Source organism: Accipiter gentilis, chromosome 18 (assembly GCF_929443795.1).
Source record: "Accipiter gentilis chromosome 18, bAccGen1.1, whole genome shotgun sequence".
Lineage (NCBI taxonomy): Eukaryota > Metazoa > Chordata > Aves > Accipitriformes > Accipitridae > Astur > Astur gentilis.
In genome coordinates, this window is record NC_064897.1 from 9,513,038 (window position 1) to 9,534,774 (window position 21,737).

Consider the following 21,737-nt stretch of genomic DNA (forward strand, 5'->3'; position numbering starts at 1 on the left):
TCTCCTAGACTAGGAGGTTCTAAAGTAACCATAGTCTATCCCCATGAAGTCTGTAAACACAGACCTTGAAAATGACCCTTGCCACTTAGAGTGCCACTTATTTAATGCTAACTACATTAGAGCACTTCATAAAGGGTAACACTGTTTTCCTAATGAATGTGTGGGAAACCGAGAACATGAGTGCATTCCAAGTCAGTATCATGGTGAAGAAAAGGACTTGCATTTTTTGTTCCTCCTCCTTACACTGAGTGTCGTGTCCTGTTTGCCACAAAACACCTTTGCTGTTTTTAGAGGTGTCAATGGGAGTCCAGTCCAACCTTTGCACGAAGGAAAGTAGCTATGATCTAAAAGCAAGAGTGGGATGAAAAAGGGAGTATGAGCACTTCACGTGTGTGTGCGCATTCATGTGTGTATGTACGTGTGTGTGCCTGTGCATGTTGTGTTCCCAAAAGACACTTGCCTGGTCTGCCTAGTCTGAGCCAGCTTACAGCCATGTGACTGCATTAGCACAGTGCTAAAACCATTAACATGGCCTTCTTGGGTGCAGAGTATAGTAGTCTGGCCTTGGCATCACACAAGCATGCTCCCCTGGTTTCCAGTTGTTCAGTGTGAAAACTTGGCATTGGTCTGGAATATTCCACAAGGATATACCATAAGCATATCCCTGTATGCCACAAGGCAGTATTAAGAAGAGCTGTCATTGCTCTCAGTGGGTACTAGAAACTGCATATTCCTGTTTCTGTACTGGCAAGGTAATTATCTTCAATCGAATGCTACACTAATACATCTACGCTGCATCCAGTACACTCTTCTTTGTGCTGTGTGAAACAACGTAAAGGACAACAGGAGTCCCAGAGCGATACAAGCACATGAAGCCAAATCTTCTTTGCTTAGTCACATAGGTAGTCCCTCTCTATTTCTGTGAGTAAGGCTAGCAGAATTTGGCGTATGAAAAGAAAGATGCGTAGCTTTGCTCGAGCTAATGTGAAAATGTTGTTTAATATTTTAGAGGTGTGCTATTTTTATGTCACTGCAACCTTATTATTGTTTCAGGAGCCCTTGTTTGCTGCGCGAGTTGTTTATGATCTTCTGTTTTACTTCATTGTCATAATTATTGTTCTAAACCTAATCTTTGGAGTCATCATTGATACATTTGCCGATCTCAGGAGTGAAAAGCAGAAAAAGGAGGAAATACTAAAGACAACCTGTTTCATCTGTGGTAGGTGTTACTGAGCTATTGAGACATTTGATGGGGAAAAGAGTAGAATGAACTATTCCTCAATAAATAAAGCGTGGACCTAAGGGGTGGTTATCTTCTACAGGAAAAGTTTGTAAAAATGTCAGAGTTTGGTTCCAAATTTATTCCCTCTCAGTAGGAAAAAGATTTGTTTTAGGAGTCAAAAGCTAACTTTGCTAAGAGGTGGCTTCACAGTCTCCACCCAGGATCTGAGGGAGAAGAGCCATGTCTCACACTCGCATCATCACCACTAATGGAGATGGTGCAGCTGCTGACTTTATTTCACAAAGCATGATGCAGATGAAAGTACAGCTTGGTATTTCACAGCACAGTGCATTCCAGAAGGGTAACAACAGCAAAATCTGGCTGTTTCAGAAGGTGAAATGAAACAGGGAACAAAAGATTTAAATAAACTCGTGCCCACAAAACTGATGGATAAATTGCGCTTATTTTGAGGTGCACTCACAAAGACGGGCAGACCTTCACTCCCCTAGGGGACTTCAGAAATACCTTCTTTTTTGTGGTCTGGGTGTTGTTTCCATGGTTGTACTGACAGGGATGAACATTGTGCAGAGCACAACGGCTTTAGTGTCTGTGGAAGGCTCCACAAGAGATCCAGGGAGGGAGGCTGTAACATGGAGGCAAACATTTGTGAATCCTATGCTTCCTCACTGTGGTATTATTCTTCAGAGATTTGACCCTTTACAGGAAAAAAAAAAAAATCCTTATGACTACAGCCCTGTAAAAACTGTGTGACTACAAAGCTGCAGAAAGTCACCCTCTCAGCTAGGTTTAAGCGCACAAACAATCCCACTGCAGCTTAAGTGGGACTATTCATATGCTTGATGCTAAACATGTGCATAAATCTTTGCAAGATCAGGACCTAGATTGCACACTGTGTGCTTACCAGTATACATTTAGAAAGAATCAGAGCCAACACTTGTAAAGCACTTTATAGCCATCAGCATAGAAGGCACTGTAAAACTGTAACATATTTATTATATTGTTATTGTTATTAAGAGGAAATATCACAAAAGAGAATAAACGCTGCGCTGAAAGAATTCTGTCAGGAATGCCTTCTGGCCTGGTATTTCTTGCCTGGCAGTTACTATATGCGGTTATAGCTTTTAAATTAAGATCCTTCAAATTTATGATCCTTTAAATTAAGTTAGGTTCCTTTCTCTAACATATTTAACAGATTTGGGTATTTTTATGTTGAAGTTTCTTTTTCTGCATTAAGTTCATGTCTTTTTGCAGGACTGGAGAGAGACAAATTTGATAACAAGACCGTTTCATTTGAGGAGCATATAAAGTCAGAACACAACATGTGGCATTATTTGTACTTTATAGTTCTTGTGAAAGTTAAAGATCCAACTGAATACACTGGCCCGGAGAGCTACGTGGCGCAAATGATTGTGGTAAGTCAATTTGGGCATGTGCTTTATGCAACAGAGAAATGCTCCTTGGAGCTAGAGCAGAGAATATCTTTCTGTTTCCCTCTGTCTGAACAATAGGAGGCATCGATCTGTATCTTTAAAGATCTTTTCACGTGTCTTAGACAGTCTGCGACAAAGCCCAGTCTTAAACATAACGAAAAAGATGAAGGCGCAGGCCACAGTCTCTGGTTTGGCGTTTGTGCTCTCATGCTCTGTGGGTTCTGCTGCCTCATTAGCCAAACCAGGGGCAGAAGAGCATGCATCATAACATCTGCTGCTGCTCCGGCTTTGTCCAGTATCTCTGGGCTGCTGTCCAGAAAAATAACATCTCCCGCTGAACAGTGAAACGCAGGGTCAGTGTTGAGGGCTAGTGCTTTTCTCCTATGACTGCTCTGAACAAGCTATTGAAAAGACCAAGAAGAGCTGCTGCAGGGATTTGAAGAGCTACAGAAACTGCCTCGTGAAGCAGTGAGAGTACGACTTGGATTCAGAAAGAGAAATTTGATGACACTGGGGCAGAGATCTTCGATTACATTTCATTTCCAGCCTGCTACCAAAGAGGGTTTGTTCTGGTGAGAGAGAGAGAGCAATGGATTATCAAGGCTGCCTGGCTTGGGGCTTCATTTTTGAGGAATTCTTCCTACCTGCTGGGATATTCTGGTGCAGCGTTTTCTTCCCATGGACTTCCTGGCAGGTATTGCACAGCTCGGTGCCTGTGCCAGGGTCTGTGGTTGCAGAGCTGGCATATGTCTGAATCCCAGAGGAGGGCGTAATCAAATGTGCATCAGGCTTTGCTGTTCGTGCATTTCTGGAGCCGCATTTCTTATTGAGAGTATCTGCTCTGTTATCCCTCATCAGGCCTTTGATTATACATACTACCCAGCCTCACTAGTGAGATGCTGGGTGCCCTTTTAGACATCAGTTTAGCCACGGGGAAGATTCTTCTCCTTTAACTTCAGCTGTCTTCAAGTCAGGCACCTGGTTTAAATCGATCCCAGCTCCCTGCCTTGTCAGTGCAGAAAGCTGCGTTATTTATCCTGCCTTAAGACAGGTGCCTAGGATAGCTGGGGTGACTCACCTCTCACTCCATTGAGAGCCTAAATGATCAGATTAGACAAGATGCCTAATTGGGAGCTGGCTAAAATTAGAGGAGATGACTCCCAACCACTGTGCAGGCTTATGCAGAAGCTTACCTTGAAGAACTTGGCGTTAGTGGAATGGCTCATGTTTAGACAGGACTGCATCCTTGAATGCTGTGCTGAAATGGAGCTTTTTAAAGTGCTGTTACCACTGCATGGGAAGGTAGTGTGGCAGGTGATGGGAATTCAGTGCTCAGGTACAGATGAACAGCCTATGTCCATGGAAATTTTGAACCATCAATCTCATTGCCCAGCTCAGGGCATTTATGCTGTTAGGCAGTAATGGGTCTACACTTCTGCAGTATGATGGGCGAGATACAAAAAACTAAAACAAATGCTTGTATCCTCTGTTCCATTACAAGAAATTATTCATAGTGGCAGGTTGTCCTCTTACACATGAAGATATTTTAGCTTATCTCAGAAATGCACTTTAATTTGTGGAATCAGTAATGTCACCAGACTCTAGGGCTTATCTCATTTGTCTATTCATTCTCTACTCCTCTTCCTCTCCCTGCAATGTTTGTATGATTTTAAACTTTGTGAATATGTATGTTAAGTATTAATATTTAATTCCAAGGGATGCATTAATATTCATAGTAAGTGTATTCATCCTGTGGCAGCAGTGCTTTGACTTTCCTGATGTAATTCACTAATGTATTTTACGTTTGCATTAATGGTCGGAACTCCTGTTTGAATAGCTAAAAGATTAACAGAAAAGCACCAAAACATGTGACCTCAAGCACTGAACTGATTTCTCAAAGCTCCTGTTCCTCTGTGGCAGAATGCTGGTGGTGTAAGTGGTTACTAGTAATCCAGATTTTGGGATTATTAAACCCTCTGAAGGAAGGCTTGTTTTTTCCATGGGTATATATAAAGTTAATGGTTGTTCTGGATGATGGGAGAGGTAGATACAGACCTAGAAATGTAAAGCTTACATGGAATGCAAGACAAATGGAGGAGTGGGTTAAAAAAAGGCAAAACAAATGTTTGAACAAACTACAGGTGGCTGGTGTGGGATTAATAATTGTATCTTTGTGTAGTTTAAATTCCCCAGTACAAAATCTAGGGAAGGTCTGCTGCAGAAATAGTAGTGCGGCATAGCAGGAGCGACTGGAACTGCATAAGTGTGAACAGAAAAGGACTCTCTCTTGGAGCCAGAGAGATTACTGTATACCACATGGTACAAGGAATATTAAGAAATTAAAGAAAATAATCTGACTGGAAGAGTGGAGTATTCTGGAAGTATGATATTCAACTGGAAGAAGAGATTTAGAGATACAGCTTTGCTTAGGACCAAAAGAAGAGTCAAAAGAAGAACACTCAGAGGTAGTTTTGCAGTAGTCAGCCAGCTGTATGAGCTGATGTAGCGTGTGTTTCAAACACAGCATGATAGTAATGAAATTACATGACAAGCATGTGAGATGTGCTACATACCATGCAGAAATTAAGCTTGAGGTATGGTTTTTGTCCTGAAGATAGAGCATCTCGTTCAGACTTTGTGATGGACTATGTGCTGAGCAACCATTCTTGTGATGCTGGCAGAGGTGAGCAAGTCCCTGGTGAGAGACCAAGTTCTGGTTAGGATCTGGCACAAAAGAGGCAGACTACAAATTAACCTTTCACAAGGGAGCTGGGCCTTGCCAGTGGAACTGACTCATTGCTGATTGAGGCTCATTGGGGTGTATGGGAATGCAACAAATATTTATAAAAATACAGTGGTTGGAGGAGCAGGGCAGTCTCAGGACCTCTTTGAAGGGGACAAGATGGAATGAGGTTTTATATTTCAGGCGATACAGAATATGGCTGAAAAAACTCCATGAATCATACTCCTGGAAAAGTTCTCTTAACTCTACTAGTTTTTATTATGATTAGGTATGCCTTTTATGGCTGCTTCTGTAGCTTTAATGGATCAAGCCCAAATTCTGTGTTTTCACAGCTGGATTACTAAGAGAGAAAATTTCTATCCAAATTGAATCTTCAAGGCTCAGATCCATCCTCAAATACACGTAGGTCAAAATTTTGGAGTATGCTGTAGTAACTTCTTTAATAGAAAATAGAGTTTAGCTCCAAGTATCATCCTCACTACCCCTAAACTGCAGTTAGAAACCAATTATTATTTGTACTTGTCTACTACTGTCTTGCAAAATATTGCAAAAAATAACATTGTAAAGATTATTAACTAAGTACCAGGGAAAACATCTACAATTTCTGATAGGTTTTTTTTCTCCACTGCTCAGACCCATCAGGACCCAAAACTATGACTGTCTATATTATGACTTTTAGTCTTTTGTATGTGTCATTTGTCCAGCAAACAGTGAAGCATCTGCTTTGAAGGCTTGCTGATAGCGCAACTGGAAAAAAACAGGAATACTATGGTTTTCTTGGTTTGGAATATTATTTGAAAGGCTGGATGCCAAAAGGGATGGGAATTATTTAAACATCTAATTTCACTTTCACAGTTTTCCAGTTCAAGAAGGGGAAAGAAACTTGCAGGTGATGTTGTACACACCTCTCATTCAAAGGCAATATTTTTGCATGTTTCCAAGTTCACTTGTATTTCTGTTCCAGGGGTGGCTTGTTTCAAGGCATTCCCATCATCTTGCACATCTCTGGCCTCAAAACACCTTGAGGCAGAGGACTTCTTCTGGACTGTGGACATGAGCTGCAAACTTCTAATATTCCCTGTGATTTTGATTTTCCCAGCAGCTCTGTACTTGCTTCAGTGTTTAGCATACTGCTCTGAGCAGTGACAGAAGTAATCAGTAGCTATCCAGCTTTCATAAAGCAAGTTATTATTTTTTTCTTTTTTTTTTTTTTTTCTTTCTCAAAAAAAGCATCAAGCATAAAATGTATTGTAAAACAACACACAGTTTATACACCTCTAGCTTTCCAGACAGTTACTTTATGGAGATGTTGGTGGGAATAAAGCACTTCAGATCTTTCAGTGATGCCCATTCTTCTTGCACACTATCTCACATCAGTTATCGGGTGAAATATTAATGAATATTAAATCAGGGCAGTAGGTTTTATTATTTGTTTGTTATCCAGGCCTCTTTTATGAAGTCAGACAGGTATTGTACAATATCCAAAAAACTTTGAAAAGGTGGCTACATGCCTTGCATTTGCACTGAGAACCTGCATGGATGGTTCCCCTATTGAATTTTCATTCCTACAGAAAGAAACTTCTTACCTGACCCATTGGACGAGAAATACCATCCCTAGCAAACCCAGAGAGATGCACATAACTTGTATTACATTGATACAGCAATCTTGGAGTGTTGCTTGTGTCCATTTGTCAGAGAAGACAGTTGAATGCAATAACTGGAACAGTGAAGGTTAACATCCAAATTTTTAGACTTCTTTTTTCAGAGGTGCAATTTGTACATGCAGATTTCACCTAAGCTTTGGTAGCTGTAAATAGATAAATGGAGGCAAAAAATGTAGGTGATTAGTTACTGATTTTTTTGCAGCAAAAGAGAGAGGTATGAATTAACCTATGATTTGTGCCTCCATTCATTTGCAAAAATAAAAGGCTATTGGCGTAGTAATTAAATTAATTATTTTGCCTGTTGGAAGAATGAAAGACTTTAGCAAATGAAGCCGTAAAAGTTTTGTTCTCGCGTGCCCTGTCCACAGTTCTTAGCAAGTTTCATAATGGATTTTATCAGCATTAGTGCTACCTGTCATAACTACATAATTACAGCACCTAATTATATTATTACTTATTTACTCTAATTATGTAATTGGATGTAATTGGTGCAATTACATAACTCCTCAGTCAGCTGAAAACTGCTCTAAAACCAGCCTATGTTCATAAAGAGTAAAGGATACTGCTATGCGTTAGACCATCTCCCTAAAGCAAGGCGTTCTTTGGTGGGAAATTAAAGGTTCTGTTCTCTTGCCACTGCGGTTGTGGGGACCATGAGCCTTTTATACCATGATAGTATCTTAAAAGTATTCCTGTACATCTTGCTTCATCTGTAAATGTACCCCTCCTGAAAGGCAAATTCCTAATCTTAAGTCTCTCTTCAGGCTATCAGGGTCCCAACACCTCCACTGGAATCAAAAGCAAAATTCCCATCAACATAAGGATGAAGTAGAAGAAACAGGTTGAGCAACACCAGCCTGGAATTCTGAATAGTGATTTTCTTATTCAGTTCTTTTAAAAGCACTTTTGTGTCACAGCAGTGGCCTGTCATTGGTAATGTGAGAAAATATTTTGACTACTTCATTTCAAATAGTTTGAAGGTGTCAGCTTTTTTCATCATTTTTTGTTTTAAACTATTAAATAAAAGAAGTATTTACCAAATATTACGGCCATTTCCACGTCATGAGGAAAATGCATTGTGCATTTTGAAAAATTGTAGTTGTTTGGTTTGGATTTTTTTTAAATACTGAAGTTTGAAAATTGATCTGAGTTTAGTGCTCTCTTGAGCTGGTGCTGTCGTCTCTCTTCTTCCTACCTGCAGCCTCATGGTTTTGCCTTCCTTTTCTATTAGGTAACCAGAAGTCAGTATTAAATTCAAAAGCAGCACTGGGAATAATGCCGAATGAGCCACTGAGAAGTCTCACGGTACTTGTCATTCTGAGCCATGCTGTGTGCTGGGCAGCGCAAGCCCTTTTCCCTCGGCATCCTTCTCTCTCCTGCCTCACTGCTCTGCATTTTGCTGTGCTCCCACCTCCGGAGCGGAGGTGTGATGTGAGCTGTGGCAGCACGTAGCTGCTCCCCAGGTTCAGGTCTCAGCAGTGATGCTGCGAGGTCCCGGCCAGAGTCACTCCGTGAGGCTGTGACCCCCCAGCGTAGCAGCAGGGACAGGGGACAAGCTCCCTCCTGGAGCCGGAGTTGCTTGCGTATAGTCCCTGGCACACCTGTGTGTGGCTTGCAAAGGGATTTTTTTCATTTTAGCCAACCTCAGCAGAAGTAGCTGGCTGTCAAAACACCAAAAGTGTGAGCCAAGCGGAGCCTGCAGAGCCCAACAGCTGTGGGTCGAGAACCTGGCTGCCTGTCCTTTCACACCTTGGGGCAGTGAGAGATTGTCCCAGGGTTAGTTAGCGAACGTAAAGTCATTTCACTGATGCCAAATCCTGGTGCGCGCCCCCAGCCTGACATCCAACGTATTCAGTGGCCATCGCCGAGCAAACCACGTGGAGGTTCTAGAGACGGCAGGTCCAAAGGAAATACAGACAAGGCGAGGTGAAGGCAGTGAAAAAGTGCCATACGGAAAGGGGAAGAGCATGCTGACAGCAGGCGGGCGAGGAGGAGTGGGGTTTGTGGAACAAGCTGTTCTTTACTGCTGTCGATTTTTGTCAAAGAATGTAATAAAATTCTATGTACTAAGAGGGCTGTTGACCTCAGCTCTTAAAATATAACTTCTTTGGAGACAAAAAAAAAAAAAGTTCCGACATCCAGGATTTTTCTATTCTGTTACCTCTCATCTTTTTGAATTTTGGAGGCAAAAGTGTTCCTTGCTAATTTTTATCTCTAGTCCGTAGGTATTCTTACTACATCCGAGGATTGCTAAACACTGTACAGGTAGAGAGAATGACCTAAACCAGAGAAATGTCAATCCAAGGTGACATGAATGCTGCAGAAGGGACACTTGGGTTGTCAGGAAGACACTCCGGGTGTTTTTCACATGCGCTCTGGTGATTCATCCTAGGCAATTTAAGAAGCTTCCTCCCCCAGATGTCCACCATACCCTTCTGTTGCAATTAACCGCAACAATAGCAAAGCGGGGAGGACAAGCGATGTGTTTGTTCACTCCTGAGCTTCTGCAGTTCGCAGCCCAGAGTACTAATGTGAAAATTGATGGCCACTGAAGTCACGCCAGTCTGAACTGCACTGGTTGAGGAGAGGACACGGTACCGATTCTGCTGCCTCTTTATAGGTAGGATAATATCAGCAAGGAGAAAGGGCACACAGCTGATAGGGGTGACCCCTTCAGCTGCTCCAGCTAAATCTGCCAGGGACGGCGAGCTGCGGTTCTTAAACTGGCTCACTATAAATAAACTGTATTTTTAAGGCTTCTTCATTATCATAAATTCTAGTTCAACATGAAATTTCTGATCTGGCAACTCACAGACTTGAAAATGCTTACAGGACTTGTGCACACAAATGCTCTGCTGGAGTGGGGCATGGAGTTTATAACTTTTGGGAAGCTAATAATGCTCTCATTGTTAGGACTGATTTATTTTACTTTTTAAAACTGGCCTTCCTCCAAAAGCTAGCAGATACTATCAAAGCAAAACTTGCAAGGATGAGATGTATGTACATATCATTAAGCTATGCAACTTTTTCTTAATTACTTTTAAAAGACTGATACGATGCATGTCACATTATGAGTAATTACTTACCGTGGCAGTAATACCACGAGCACAAAAGCCGGCTGCTAAATAAGATCTGAGGTCTCTCTGACAGGCTAATTTCCTAGGAAATACAACATTGGTTTTGTCTGCAGTTGGGTTTTCATAAAATAAGCAATTAAAGAAATATGCCTAAATAGATGATTTACTGTTCCCATTTTTTGTCATGCTCAAAATAGAAGAGCAAGCGAGAATGCAGGTGTCTCTGTCCTTCCACATGGACACAGGCCCTGTGGGGAGTTCAGGGCTTTGGTTTGAGTGCACTGGGTCCCAGAGAAAGTCCTTTTTCTGCATCAAGGCCTGCCTCAAATTCACAGAGGATCTCAGAGCTACTGAGTGGTGATACAGAGTCATTAAAATACAGCTGGAATTGTGCTTTGCACAGGTTCAACCACTGCTTGAGTATATGAGGGCAGGTCCCTCTCCCCTCATATACCCAAGTGTTATCCAGCTTTACATTTACAGAATATACTGAAAGCATTGTTGTTTTTCCTGCTGCTAGGTACTGAATTATTTTTCTGTTGTTGCTTTTCCTGTTGTTCAAAAATAACGTTCATTTCTGTAGGTAGTACATTGCTATTTTTGCCTCTCTGTACAATTTTGCCTCCACATTATTATCTTATAGAAGTGCTGAACACCTCCCTCTCCACTTCATAAAATAAGCAATTACAGTAACATGCCTAATTAGCTGATTTCCTGCTCATTTGTATGTTGCTCAAAGCATGAAGTTAGCATCACGTGAGGACTTTGCATCTCTGCACAAAGCTCCTATTCTACAAGAGAGCTGAGCATCTTCTCTTCTACTTCAAGGGCTCTGCATCTTCTAGAAATGAGCTCTTTGGTCCGCCGTAAACAGTTGAGCTGGCCTGCTTGGCTAGGTGATGTGTGAGGTACGGGTAAATAAAGGGAAAGGTGGGCTTCATTTGGTACCTCATTGTAAAAGCTTGAGGTTTTAGCGGCTTTAAGTTTATATACATTTTTTCCAGACAGGCAAAATTAATTTTCCTGTTGCTGCTTGAATGGGAAACCACGGATCTGATCCTGCCTCCTTAGAAATGATGCCATTAGCTGCAGTGGGAGAAAGATTGATATCAACGGCAGGTGCTGCAGCACAGGCAGATTTGCTGTGTGTGGTGAGGGTGTGGTGATAACCTTCATCCCCAGAACTGACTCGGTGAAGGAATGGCCATGCCGCTGCACGGTGCCCTTGTCCCTGCTGCCTCCGTGCTCAGCCCCTCACGGTCTCATTAACTCCTAATGGGGCAGGTCCCAGCACCAACACAAGGGTGTCTTTTTTCCTTTTTCCTTTGAAATCACTTCTGAATACAAAGCTTTAATGTAATTGGAAGTTCCAGAGCGGAGCCTAAAACTCCCCAAAAGTATATTCATTGAGATTTCGCCCGAGGTCTGGGATCAGTGGTTTGATACTACCCAGCACTAGTCTTTTTGGACCCTGTGGTATTGTGGCTCAGTTGTAATCCCAGCTTGATTTCCTCTGTATTTGAAGGATTTGGCCACCTGTCTGTTGACCAGCATTTAGGCTTCGAAGACCGATTTTGCTGTAAAGATGGGTTCTGCCTCGATAATACAGTGTAGTCTCAGCCTCCTTGTCCTCCTTCCAACTTCAATTCATTCGATTTGCAAATTAAAATAAATGAGCCGAGTTGGGTTCCTGTTTGTTTGTTTGCTGCTGGCCTTAAAAACTCGAGGAGGGGTCTGGACATGAGGCTGTGTTCCTTGAAACTTGCACATCCCCACGAACATGGAGTGGAGGTGTTCCAGCTGGAGCGCCCTCAAGCCGAGCAGTGCTGCTGGCAGGACATGGGCTGCGGTTCCCTGCTGGAATCCACTCCCGCCTTGACCTGCCAGAGACTGGAGCTGTTAACTTTCCAGGCAGCTTGCAAGAGCCATCTTTTATCCCTTTGTTAAAGAAGCATGTGGCCTCAGATGGATCTGTGTGTGGGCAGACCTTTATTCTGTGATTTCAAATGATGGAAAGGCTCTCCAAGGCACTGGATAGGCACCTACTGTTGCGCTTAAAATCCTGGCAGTAACAGAGGCTCGATTCTCCTGGGACTGGCTGTGTATGGCTTTGCCTAATGAAAACTGGACCTTAACTGGGGTCACAGATAGTGGTGAGTTCAACCCCAGAGGAACAGTGTGATGAGCAGATCCCAAAGCGTGTAAACTGAATTCATTTGATTTTGCGCTATGGGAGAAGCAACAAACACAAAACACTTCAATGCTGTTTGAGAATATTATTGCAACATTTGAAAACAATTATTGTTCTTTGTATTACAGTGGTACTAAGCTTCTGGCTTCTTGAATGGGAAAGAGACTCCAAAACTGTCAGCAGCCAAGGCAGATAGATAACTGCAGATGCTGAGGAAAGGAAGGACTACGGGTTTGCCCAAAGACATAAGGGCAATTAGTAAAAGAACAGGGAGATGAATTTGAGGTTGTTGCCTTACCAGGAACACCATTTAAAAGTAAATAAGCTTAACTTTTGTTGGGACTTAAAACATAGCGGTGAGATTCTGCAAGAAGTAACAGGGAAAGGCTACCAAAAATGTCGTTCTGCTTCTGAGTTCTCACAGTTCAGAGACAGCAAGGTTTGGGAGAGTTGGGTGCAACATTAGTGTGAGCTTGTTTTACAAGGTGTTACAGTTATGATGAAGTTACTTGTTTTCTGTATCTGTTATGGGAAGAAAAATCCGTCGGCCTGTATTACTCTGCATAGATAAGTTTCTGAATTTGTAAAACTTCGGTCTCATTGTGCCATTTATCTTTTGGGATCAGCTTTATGAGATTTGTGTCAGGTTTTTCTGTTTGGTTGCAAGGCTAGTTCATGGAATCTTCTCTCTTTTTAGTGTGGTGGATGTGTGTATGATAAAAAGCTAAGATTGCATCATCTTTAATAAAAGAGAAGATATATAGCCTAAAGAAATCAGATTAGTTGTAGAGAAAGAAATCAATCAGGTTGGCAAATTGTATCTGTGGGACAAAGTGCAAAATGTTTGTTTCATACAGTATTTATTGAACAAATTTGTTGAGAAGATGGTTAAAAATGCTCTACCAGAGAAAAAAAATGGGAACCATTTTGTTCAATTTAAATGACATTGATGTATTTTTTACATCATGAAATCTTGCAATATTACCAACAACAATCCCTGATAAAGTACTTTACACAATTGCCTCACAGGGCATTTTGAGATAAAAGTATATATCGGAGATTGTAAATTGGCTGCATCCAATTTATATATAATGGAACCCACTACAGCCATCCTACGAAATTCAATAGATCAGGAATCACATTACACTTCTGTGAGTTTGGGTTAGTAGGAGCTTTAAAGAGTCTCCAAAACAAACAGGCAACTTTAAATGATATTTAATGGACCCTGTGTATTTTATACACGTGATTAAAATGTTTTGTCTCTGTTTTTCATTTTGCTGGGTGCTGCTGAAGGAAAATTCTAACTCTGGGTTTGTGAAACCGATCATCTGCTTGTTCTCAAGAGAAAATGCATTTTAATTGAACAGAGCAAACCATATTTAAATGCTGGGCTAAAAAAAAAAAAAAAAAGCAGCAGATCTGTACAGAGGATCTATTTCAATATTTTCATAGCAATACGAGCAAGAGCACTAAATGAAAATGTAGTATAGGCAGATAAAGGTTCACAAAGTACCATGGTGGTTTTGTCTTTTATTGATCTATGCTTGCAGCCTCTGAAAACAGCGCACAGTAGACACGAACCTGAACGAGTAGCCGTTTGTTTCACCTTGAGGGCCCGGTTTTGCTGGTTTCTGCCAATTTCCCAAAGGGAATAAAAGTGCTCCGTGCTTCCCAGTGGGCAAGTGGCACCTTGTGGGATCTGCCACTTACCCAGCCACAGCCAGAGCTGCCAAGGGACCCCTCCTTGGCCATCGTGTCTGCACAGGCAAGGAGTTGTGCTCGCCGTGCAGAGGAATGTACAAAACCCATGGGCAAGCATTTGAACAGAGCAAGCGATTTGTGAGCAGGTTGGTAGCGTTCAGGCCCATAAGGCTGAAAGGTGGCCATTGCTTGGTGGTGTTTTATCAAGAGACCCTTCAGAGAGAAAGCTAGATCTGTTTTCTCTCCTCTGACTGATACTCGAGTATGTGAATTTATGCAAGTGTATGGCATATGCATGATCACATCGTTGCTTAAAAAAACAGTTCGGTATAGCCCATTGGTGATAGGTAATAATTCTTATTAATCTTAAAAGAAAATGTCATTCTTTAAATTGTTCTTTCATACTGCACCATGTGCAAAATACATCAGAGTCAAAATGGGCCTGAAACAGGAACATTCCAATCAGGATTCAAAATGCCTCAACTCTGGCAGTATCCTAAACCAGAACAATCACGCTGCAATCAGCGAATCTCTGCCTGTGTAAAGCTGAGAATAAGGTCAAGTCCTGAGCCTCTGAAAAACGAGTCTCCAGCTGAGTCTTTGTATTTCCCAAAGATTCTGTTACACCAAATTGAAGCTACAGCTAGGAAATGGACAGTACTTGCAAAATACAAGGCAACAGGACCAGAGAATTAAAGCAAAATGTGAAAAAAACCCATAAATTTCAACAAGTATGTGCCCGAATCCTGTGCCACAAAAGATATGAAGTAGAGGTCATGGTTTGGAGTTTAACCACGGAGTTAGACCCTGATCCACTGGATCAAACCAGCACTTACATTGGCAAAAATGGGTCAAAATTTGTGGTGTCCTTACCAGCTGAATGGTAAGTATGTCTCTAAGGAGGAGACGACATCTCTGTCGCCAGCTGTGGCATGATACTGTAGGGTATGTTTACATTGCAGTGGGATTAGTGCCATTGGCTTTTGTCTGGAGTGCGGTATCTGGAGTGCGCCTGCTAGCATGTTTTGCAAAAGAAAATCAATATTAAAAGAAGAACAGGAGAAGGGGGGCTTCAGCATGCTAGTGCAAGCGGCGTGGTAGCCTGCGGGTAGGTACGGCAAGGGGCTGGAGAAGCATTGTAATTCTGTTTGCTTTAAACGCAGTCCATGGGAAGCAGAAATACCATTGCCATTCAGCTAGGTGTGAGCCAGTCCGGCAACCGAACGGTGAATTTGCTGAAATGATGTCGGGAGCAGCAGGGGAAGGAGGGAGACAAGTTAGAGCTGGGGGCGTTTTGGTGACCGTGGTGAGGCTGCGTGAGCAGCTCAGCCCCTCTCCCGTGACAGGGCTGCTCTCCCCGGTGGGCACTAAGAGGAGCCGCTCTCAGTGCCCGGGGAGCCGGCCCTGCGGGATTTAATATCGGCACCGCGATGAGCTGGGAGGGAAGGGACAGAGAACTGCCAGGTGCCTCTGCGCAGAGGCTGCCATTGCATTACGCTGTGCTTCCCCCACCGAGACAGCTGGAACTAAACCAGAGCCTCCCATGCTGCCATTAAAAGGTTCTTTTTTTAAGGACATGTGCACTTAATGTCAGAATATTGAAACCATACCCACGTGAATAAAGTTAGTAAGCCAGTGATTCATTGCTGTTTCAAATCTCTATCTAGCCACAGTAAATTTCTGCTCAGTAGTGACAGTCTGTGTCCACATTGCAGGCTATGATTTACAGTTCTGCGTTTTGTATCAACAACATCTGTTTAACAAAAGAAGAAAAAAATAAGCCAAGAACATTTATTTTCTAATCTCTGTACCAGATGTTGTTTCGTTATGCACAAGATCCAGGGATTATATCAGAAATAATTTAATTATTTTAAATGAATAATCTGAAGTGTTTTTCCTAAAGAACGTCCCGTAACCACTAACAACATAAAAACATAGGAATGTGGAAAAATAAACTCACGTTTTGCACAGATCTATAATTATATCTATTTTAAGGGCACAAATATTAAGCACCAAATCCTAGATTCAGATGGTAGTGTTGGGATTCTTGAAGATTTGCAGAGGAGAATATCAATTCTCAGGGTTATGATAGAGATAAGGTGGCAGAGAGCAATTGAAACGGCAGAAGAAATCAACAGTTGAGAAATGAACGTGTGCCGCGGGGAAGGGAAGACGCGAGAAGCAAACGTGGCTTCAAGGAGAGTGGTGCTGGGGTGGGATACAGCCCCCGGCCCTCCAAGCAGGCAGAAGTTGTGCCGTGCAACTCTCGGGAGTCCCCGGCCGGCTGCGGCCCTTGCACACCAGCAGGTCCCCCGGGTTCCCACCTGGAGGGTACTGGGAGGCGCAGCCTCCCTGCGCTGGTGACAAAGCTGCTTAGTTGGGTTTCTGCTTTCCACCTTCTGGGGCACGGTTGCTCGGGGCTGAAGCAGATCGCTTTCCTCGACGTGCTGGCTGCAGTGTGGCTGGTGCAGCCCAGGTCGTGGTGGCCTTTTTCACTCTTAAGGGCACGCTGCTGACTCATGTACTTACCATTTGCATATGGGTTTGCCCACAACAGTGGTGTGAGATCACATTCAAACTTACGGTCTCGACTGTAAAAAATTATTTCCGTGATTGTCTCCATCTCTTGGAGATAAATGCCAAGTCCCCCAGGTGTATTCGATAAGCAGAAGTTTTGGGGTGCTTGTTCTTGGAAAAGCAGGGTCCTTTACAGGTTTCAGGCTGAGTATCAAAACTGGCGCGTACAGCATCAGAGAAAAATCTTTGCAATTTGAAGTTTATTGTAACTCCTTGCCATTATTTTTGCGGGGATATCACAAGCGGGAACGCCGATAGTGAGACATTTATAACTGACCGGCCTGGATATCGGTCTTGAAGAACTCACAATTATTCAGAATTACAGTGATAGATTCTGTTGCAGCCCTCAAAAACATTCAGCCAAGTTAAAATGAAAGTAAATGCATCAATGGTGCTGCTAAAGCAGACGGTGGGTCTGTGTTATGGTTCCAACCTTCTTTCAAGGGAGAAACAGATTTCTATATTTTTCCATGAGCTGTGGAAGCTGTAGCATGTATCAATCCAGTACAGACCCAGCCAAACCGATTAGTTTTCTTGTTGCATAAAGATTTATCTGTAATTGCCAAGGTTTATTTTTATTTTCCTTGAATTACTGTTGTGGATGTGTATAGATGCATAACAATTCCTAATTTCCCTCCCTATATTCTTGTACAGCACAGATTGCTTATCAAATAGTCTTAACATTAAAGTGTCAAACAGGATTTGCAGAAAGCTATTTGGGTTTGTAGTTTAGGATGAACGTTTATCAAATTGTGGATTAGCTGAATCATGCACTGAACAAAATTATTATTGTCTGTGATTAAATCACAAAGTGGTTATTGCCCTGTGTCATCTAAAGCACAAGATAGTTTAAATCTTTAAAATCCCTTTTTAAGGTGGCTATAGGAGCTATATAACTACAGACTTTTAGGACCAGAGTCTGTCCCTAGGCAGAAAAATAATAGCTTTCAAGAGGTCGTTTGGACTGATCCCTGTCTGCTTATACGGGCAACAGATCTTGGAAGGGAATGGATGGACTTACTTACGTTTCAGACATAAAGAGTAATTTCTCAGTAAATAGATCTCTCTGTACCCAGCGCTAAAATATTTGTTCAAGGTGCCAGCTCAAGAAAGGGGAGCGAACGGCCTGTTCGTTCTCGTGCCTGAAAGGACACGAGCTGCCCGCCGAAGAGCAGCGGTGCCGACGCTCTGTTTGCCTTCGCTCGAGGCTCGTGTCCCCGGCGCGGCTGCGTCGCAGAGGGCGAAGCTGCCTCCCTAAAGCTATAGGAGGCTTTTGCTGGGCTGCCGCGGTGCCCGCTGTTCGTTGCGCGCCAGCAAACGCCTGTTGCGGGGTGAGATACCACGGACAGCCCAGCGCAGCACTCTGAGGTGCCCGTAGCAAACCGTCATGGTGATGTCCACGCTCCTCTTCTGCGCCCTTCGGTCACCACCTACCTGGGGAGCAAGGAGGGCTTTCAGCACGCCCGTTCTCTCAGCCTCGCTATTAGGAAACAAATAGGCTCCTGGGAGCCGTTTCGCTTGCCTCGCTGGGGCACCAAGGAGCGAATGGTCTGTGTGAGACGGGGGAGCGGTGGGCTGGAGGGCGCGGAGACCCGTCTCCTGCGCTGATGCGTGCAGCTGGGGAGGTCACAACCCAGAGGAGTCGTGAGCAGGCGTCGCTGCTTTTCGTTTTGAATAGATAGGAGGGAAGTCCTGAAACGGCTTGCTTTCATGTTGCAACAAGGGGTCACAGGACAGAAAAGGGCTAAGAGTCTCTGCGTTAGAGTCTGCTGGAGAAATGAAAGTCTGGTACGGCTGACGGCGGCGTGGCACTCTGAGCCCACGGCAGTGGCACCGGCAGAAAGGGGGCGTTAGGCTGCCTTCGCCCCTCTACTTCATCCCCCTTGTCCTACTCTTTGACCTATTTTCTCTCATTGTTATCTAGTAATCTATTTTTTAAAGTCTCAGCCCAGTCTTTCCTGCTGGTTGCAGCTGATCCATCTCACTGCTAGCCTGTGAAACCAGCACCTCCTAAAGAAACGTCCCTCTGCCAATTACTCTGGAAGCATGGATTCAGCTCAGCATGAGAGCTCGATTGAAGCCAGTGGGCTGTGCCAACAGGACAGGGATGGCTCGAGAGAGACTTTGTACAAAGTGTAGAAACTCTAAACTAATCTCTTCAGTCTGTTCTCCATCCATGCTCAACTGGAGCTAGCAAAGTCAGAAAAATGGCAATGTTTTACTGAGGGGAGGACTTAGCCCGAAGCTCTGCCTTCCCCCTGGAAAGCCCACAGAAGGGAAGGAGAAAGTTGCACAGAAAAGTCCAAGAGGCAAATGCAGATTTTTGCTCTGAGCATGGCTCTCTGAGAAGGGTTTGAGGTTTCTCAGAAAACGTGAGTAGCAAATCCTCTAAGCCCTGTGATTTCTCAGGTGTGTGCCCTCGCCAGCGGCACCTCGCAGCTACGTGTACCCAGAGTACCTGGCAGAGAGGTGTTCGCCCTGGGGGAGCTGTGATTCCCCCTGGAATCCCGCCAGCCGAGGCAGGAGGACGGAGGGAGCGAGCGTGCTGGATCGCCACACGAAATGTCTGCTCTGCTCGTGTGCAGTCTCTTTGGCCGGCAGCCTTTTGGCTAGCCCCACCTGCCTTTTTTTTTCTTGTTTTCTTTTTTTTTTTTTCCCCTCAGCTGAACTGACGGGGAGGAGGCTGCGGCTCCTTTCTGTCCCTGCAGCCTTCCTGTCTGGCTGACTCTCTGCCCTGGACACAGATGTATGCTTAAACATGAATTCTGCGAGGCACGCGTTATGCTTGCGGAGGGAGTGTGGAGCGGGAAGATGCTGTGATCCGTAGGTGGGCTGCTGCGGTTGGGCTGTGAATATCTGCTATCCTGTGCGAGAATGAAGTAACAGTAACAATATACTGCGTTCAACCCCTGTTGTTTAGAAAGAAGATTTCAGTACGTTTTAACAATTAATTCTGTGTCCAGACAGCTACTTCATTTTAAAGCATCCCATCCACATACCTCACCCTCTGTGAGCTCATTTTTGCTCGAGCTAAGTCACCTTATGCTAACCTGGTGGCTGTTGATGGAGTCCTGCGACAGCCGTTCGCAGAGGTTTGCCCTGCTCCCTGCCAACAGCCTACCTCCCTCGTCCAAACTGCTGCTCTGTTCCAGATGGGGTTCAAAATGTCTGAGTGAATGCTATCCTGGGCAAAATGGTTGGATTTCTGAGAGTGATAGCTAAGGCATGACAGGTAACACCCTGCAAAATCCCAGCCCCGCACCAGTCACATAAGGCGAAGCAGGACCGCACCTGCAGCGTAGAGGAGGCATGTTACAGCGTTAAAACGTGTTAGTTGGTCAAGGTGAACCCTGGACTGAGCCCATAAACATTTAAGTCCCAGAACAAATGTTTGGGGTTGTACAAACATGTTAACTACCTCCAGTTAATTGGCAAGCAATTACCTCGAAGTAAAAATAGCTTTCCCATAGCTGAGCAGTCACAGAGTGCCTGTCCCCCCGTGAACACTTACAGATCACTAAAAATTTTGGCAGAGGAGCCTTGTCCAATTTGCCTTCTGGATCTCGGCAGGTTTGTGATCAAAAGTTTTTTGTCTCTAACAGCAATTGCTGTTTGTTTGTGGTATAGACTCAGCAAATAGGGCTGTGTGCCAGAGCTAATTTTCATGCTGCCCTTTAATAAAGTTCTGCAGTTCATAATGCAATGAAAAAATAAGATAATATTGACCAGCAAAAGCATGCAGTTCAGCAAGGGAATATACCTACTGCATGCACTATTATGGAACTATTGGTGAAAGCTAGATAAGTATTTTTAACTTAAAGACAGGTTGGCAGGCTAGAATGTGTTTCCTACTGACCTGCTGAATTTTGAGTCTTTCTGATACTTTGCATGACAAAGATGCACAGCTGCACTGGATTTCTTTAGACGTATATGCAGTTGAGAACCAAGAAGCAAAGTCCTGCCTGCACCCAACACAGCACTTGGGACTACCAAGTGAGAGACCTGTGGTAAGCTGTTGGACCTGTTGCCTCTCTGTGACCAGGAAAAGCTATAGAAGTCAGTAACATCTTTTTGTGAAGTCTCTGGTCCGTGCAAAGCCATCAGCTTCTCTTAGAACTTGGATCAAGTCCTTGCTTGATCCTCCACAACATTTTGGCAAAAAAATGCCCAGATCCTCTTGGTCTGTAACTAAACCACAACTGGGTTTCTTTCTTGGGAGGGATTATCACAGCGCTGCTGGGAAGGCAAAGCCAGGCATACGTGAACGAGTGGAGTCTGTCGTTGAGCTCCCGTGACTCTGGGGCTCGTGGTGGCCGAGACGAGCTGCCCCGTGGTTCCGAGCAGTTCCAGCTGAAGAGCTACCACCAGCATCACAGCATCGTGCGGCAGCGGGCGAGGTGCTGTGTGCTCTGTCCCTGTCTTCACCTGCTGCTGGTCAGCCCTCTTCCCGGGAAGTATAATGTCGTGCCGAGGAGGAGGGAAGCAGGTGACGGTGGGAGCCTCGGGAGAGGCAAGCCCACGGAGGCAGGATGCCTGGCATCCACACGGATTTGTGCGGTGTTCCTCTGGACGCTGCAGTGCGGTGGAGGGTCAGAGTACAAAAATCTTTGCGAGGCAGTCGGCGGTCTCTGCCTTGCATCCTGGAGGAGGGAGGGAATGGCAGATGGAAAACAAAACTAGCAAAGTGCATTTCACAATGCTGGCAGCAGTACTCGGCAAACACAAGAACCGCAATGATGGAATCTCAGATTGCTCTCCCTGTGTAGCCTGGCTTTAGAAACTTTGGTGTTATGGTGAGCCTTGCCAAAAAGGGCTCCCGGCCCCTCAGCTGGCTCTGTGGCCATGCGGCCTTGCGTTTGGTACCTTCAGGTGCTTCAAGCAAGAGAAGCTGTAATGGGTGCAGATACCAGAGCTTTCCAGGAAACACTCAGATACAAGTGCAGCTCTGTTCACTGTAGCTCCTTTGAATTCACTTTCTGTGCCTGTGGTGGCAGACAAATTTGCTGGCAAACATTTTGCAAAAAAAGGCATTGATCCAGAAAGGCACTGTGCACAAACTAAGCTTAGTATAAATGAGTACACCTGTGCTTAATGCTAGGCACGTGATGAAT

The 21,737-nt window shown here is 44.0% G+C and overlaps 1 protein-coding gene across 12 annotated transcripts in view; it reads left to right on the forward strand.

The window, feature by feature from the left end:
- The window catches only part of ITPR2 (inositol 1,4,5-trisphosphate receptor type 2), a 286,834-nt gene that overhangs the window by 257,869 nt on the left and 7,228 nt on the right, over window positions 1–21,737 (forward strand). For all 12 annotated transcript variants that reach the window (XM_049822308.1, XM_049822311.1, XM_049822316.1 and 9 more), the window contains 2 exons: window positions 1,054–1,219; window positions 2,495–2,655. In XM_049822308.1, coding sequence (XP_049678265.1) covers window positions 1,054–1,219; window positions 2,495–2,655 — 327 coding nt within the window. The remainder of the gene's footprint in view (window positions 1–1,053; window positions 1,220–2,494; window positions 2,656–21,737) is intronic.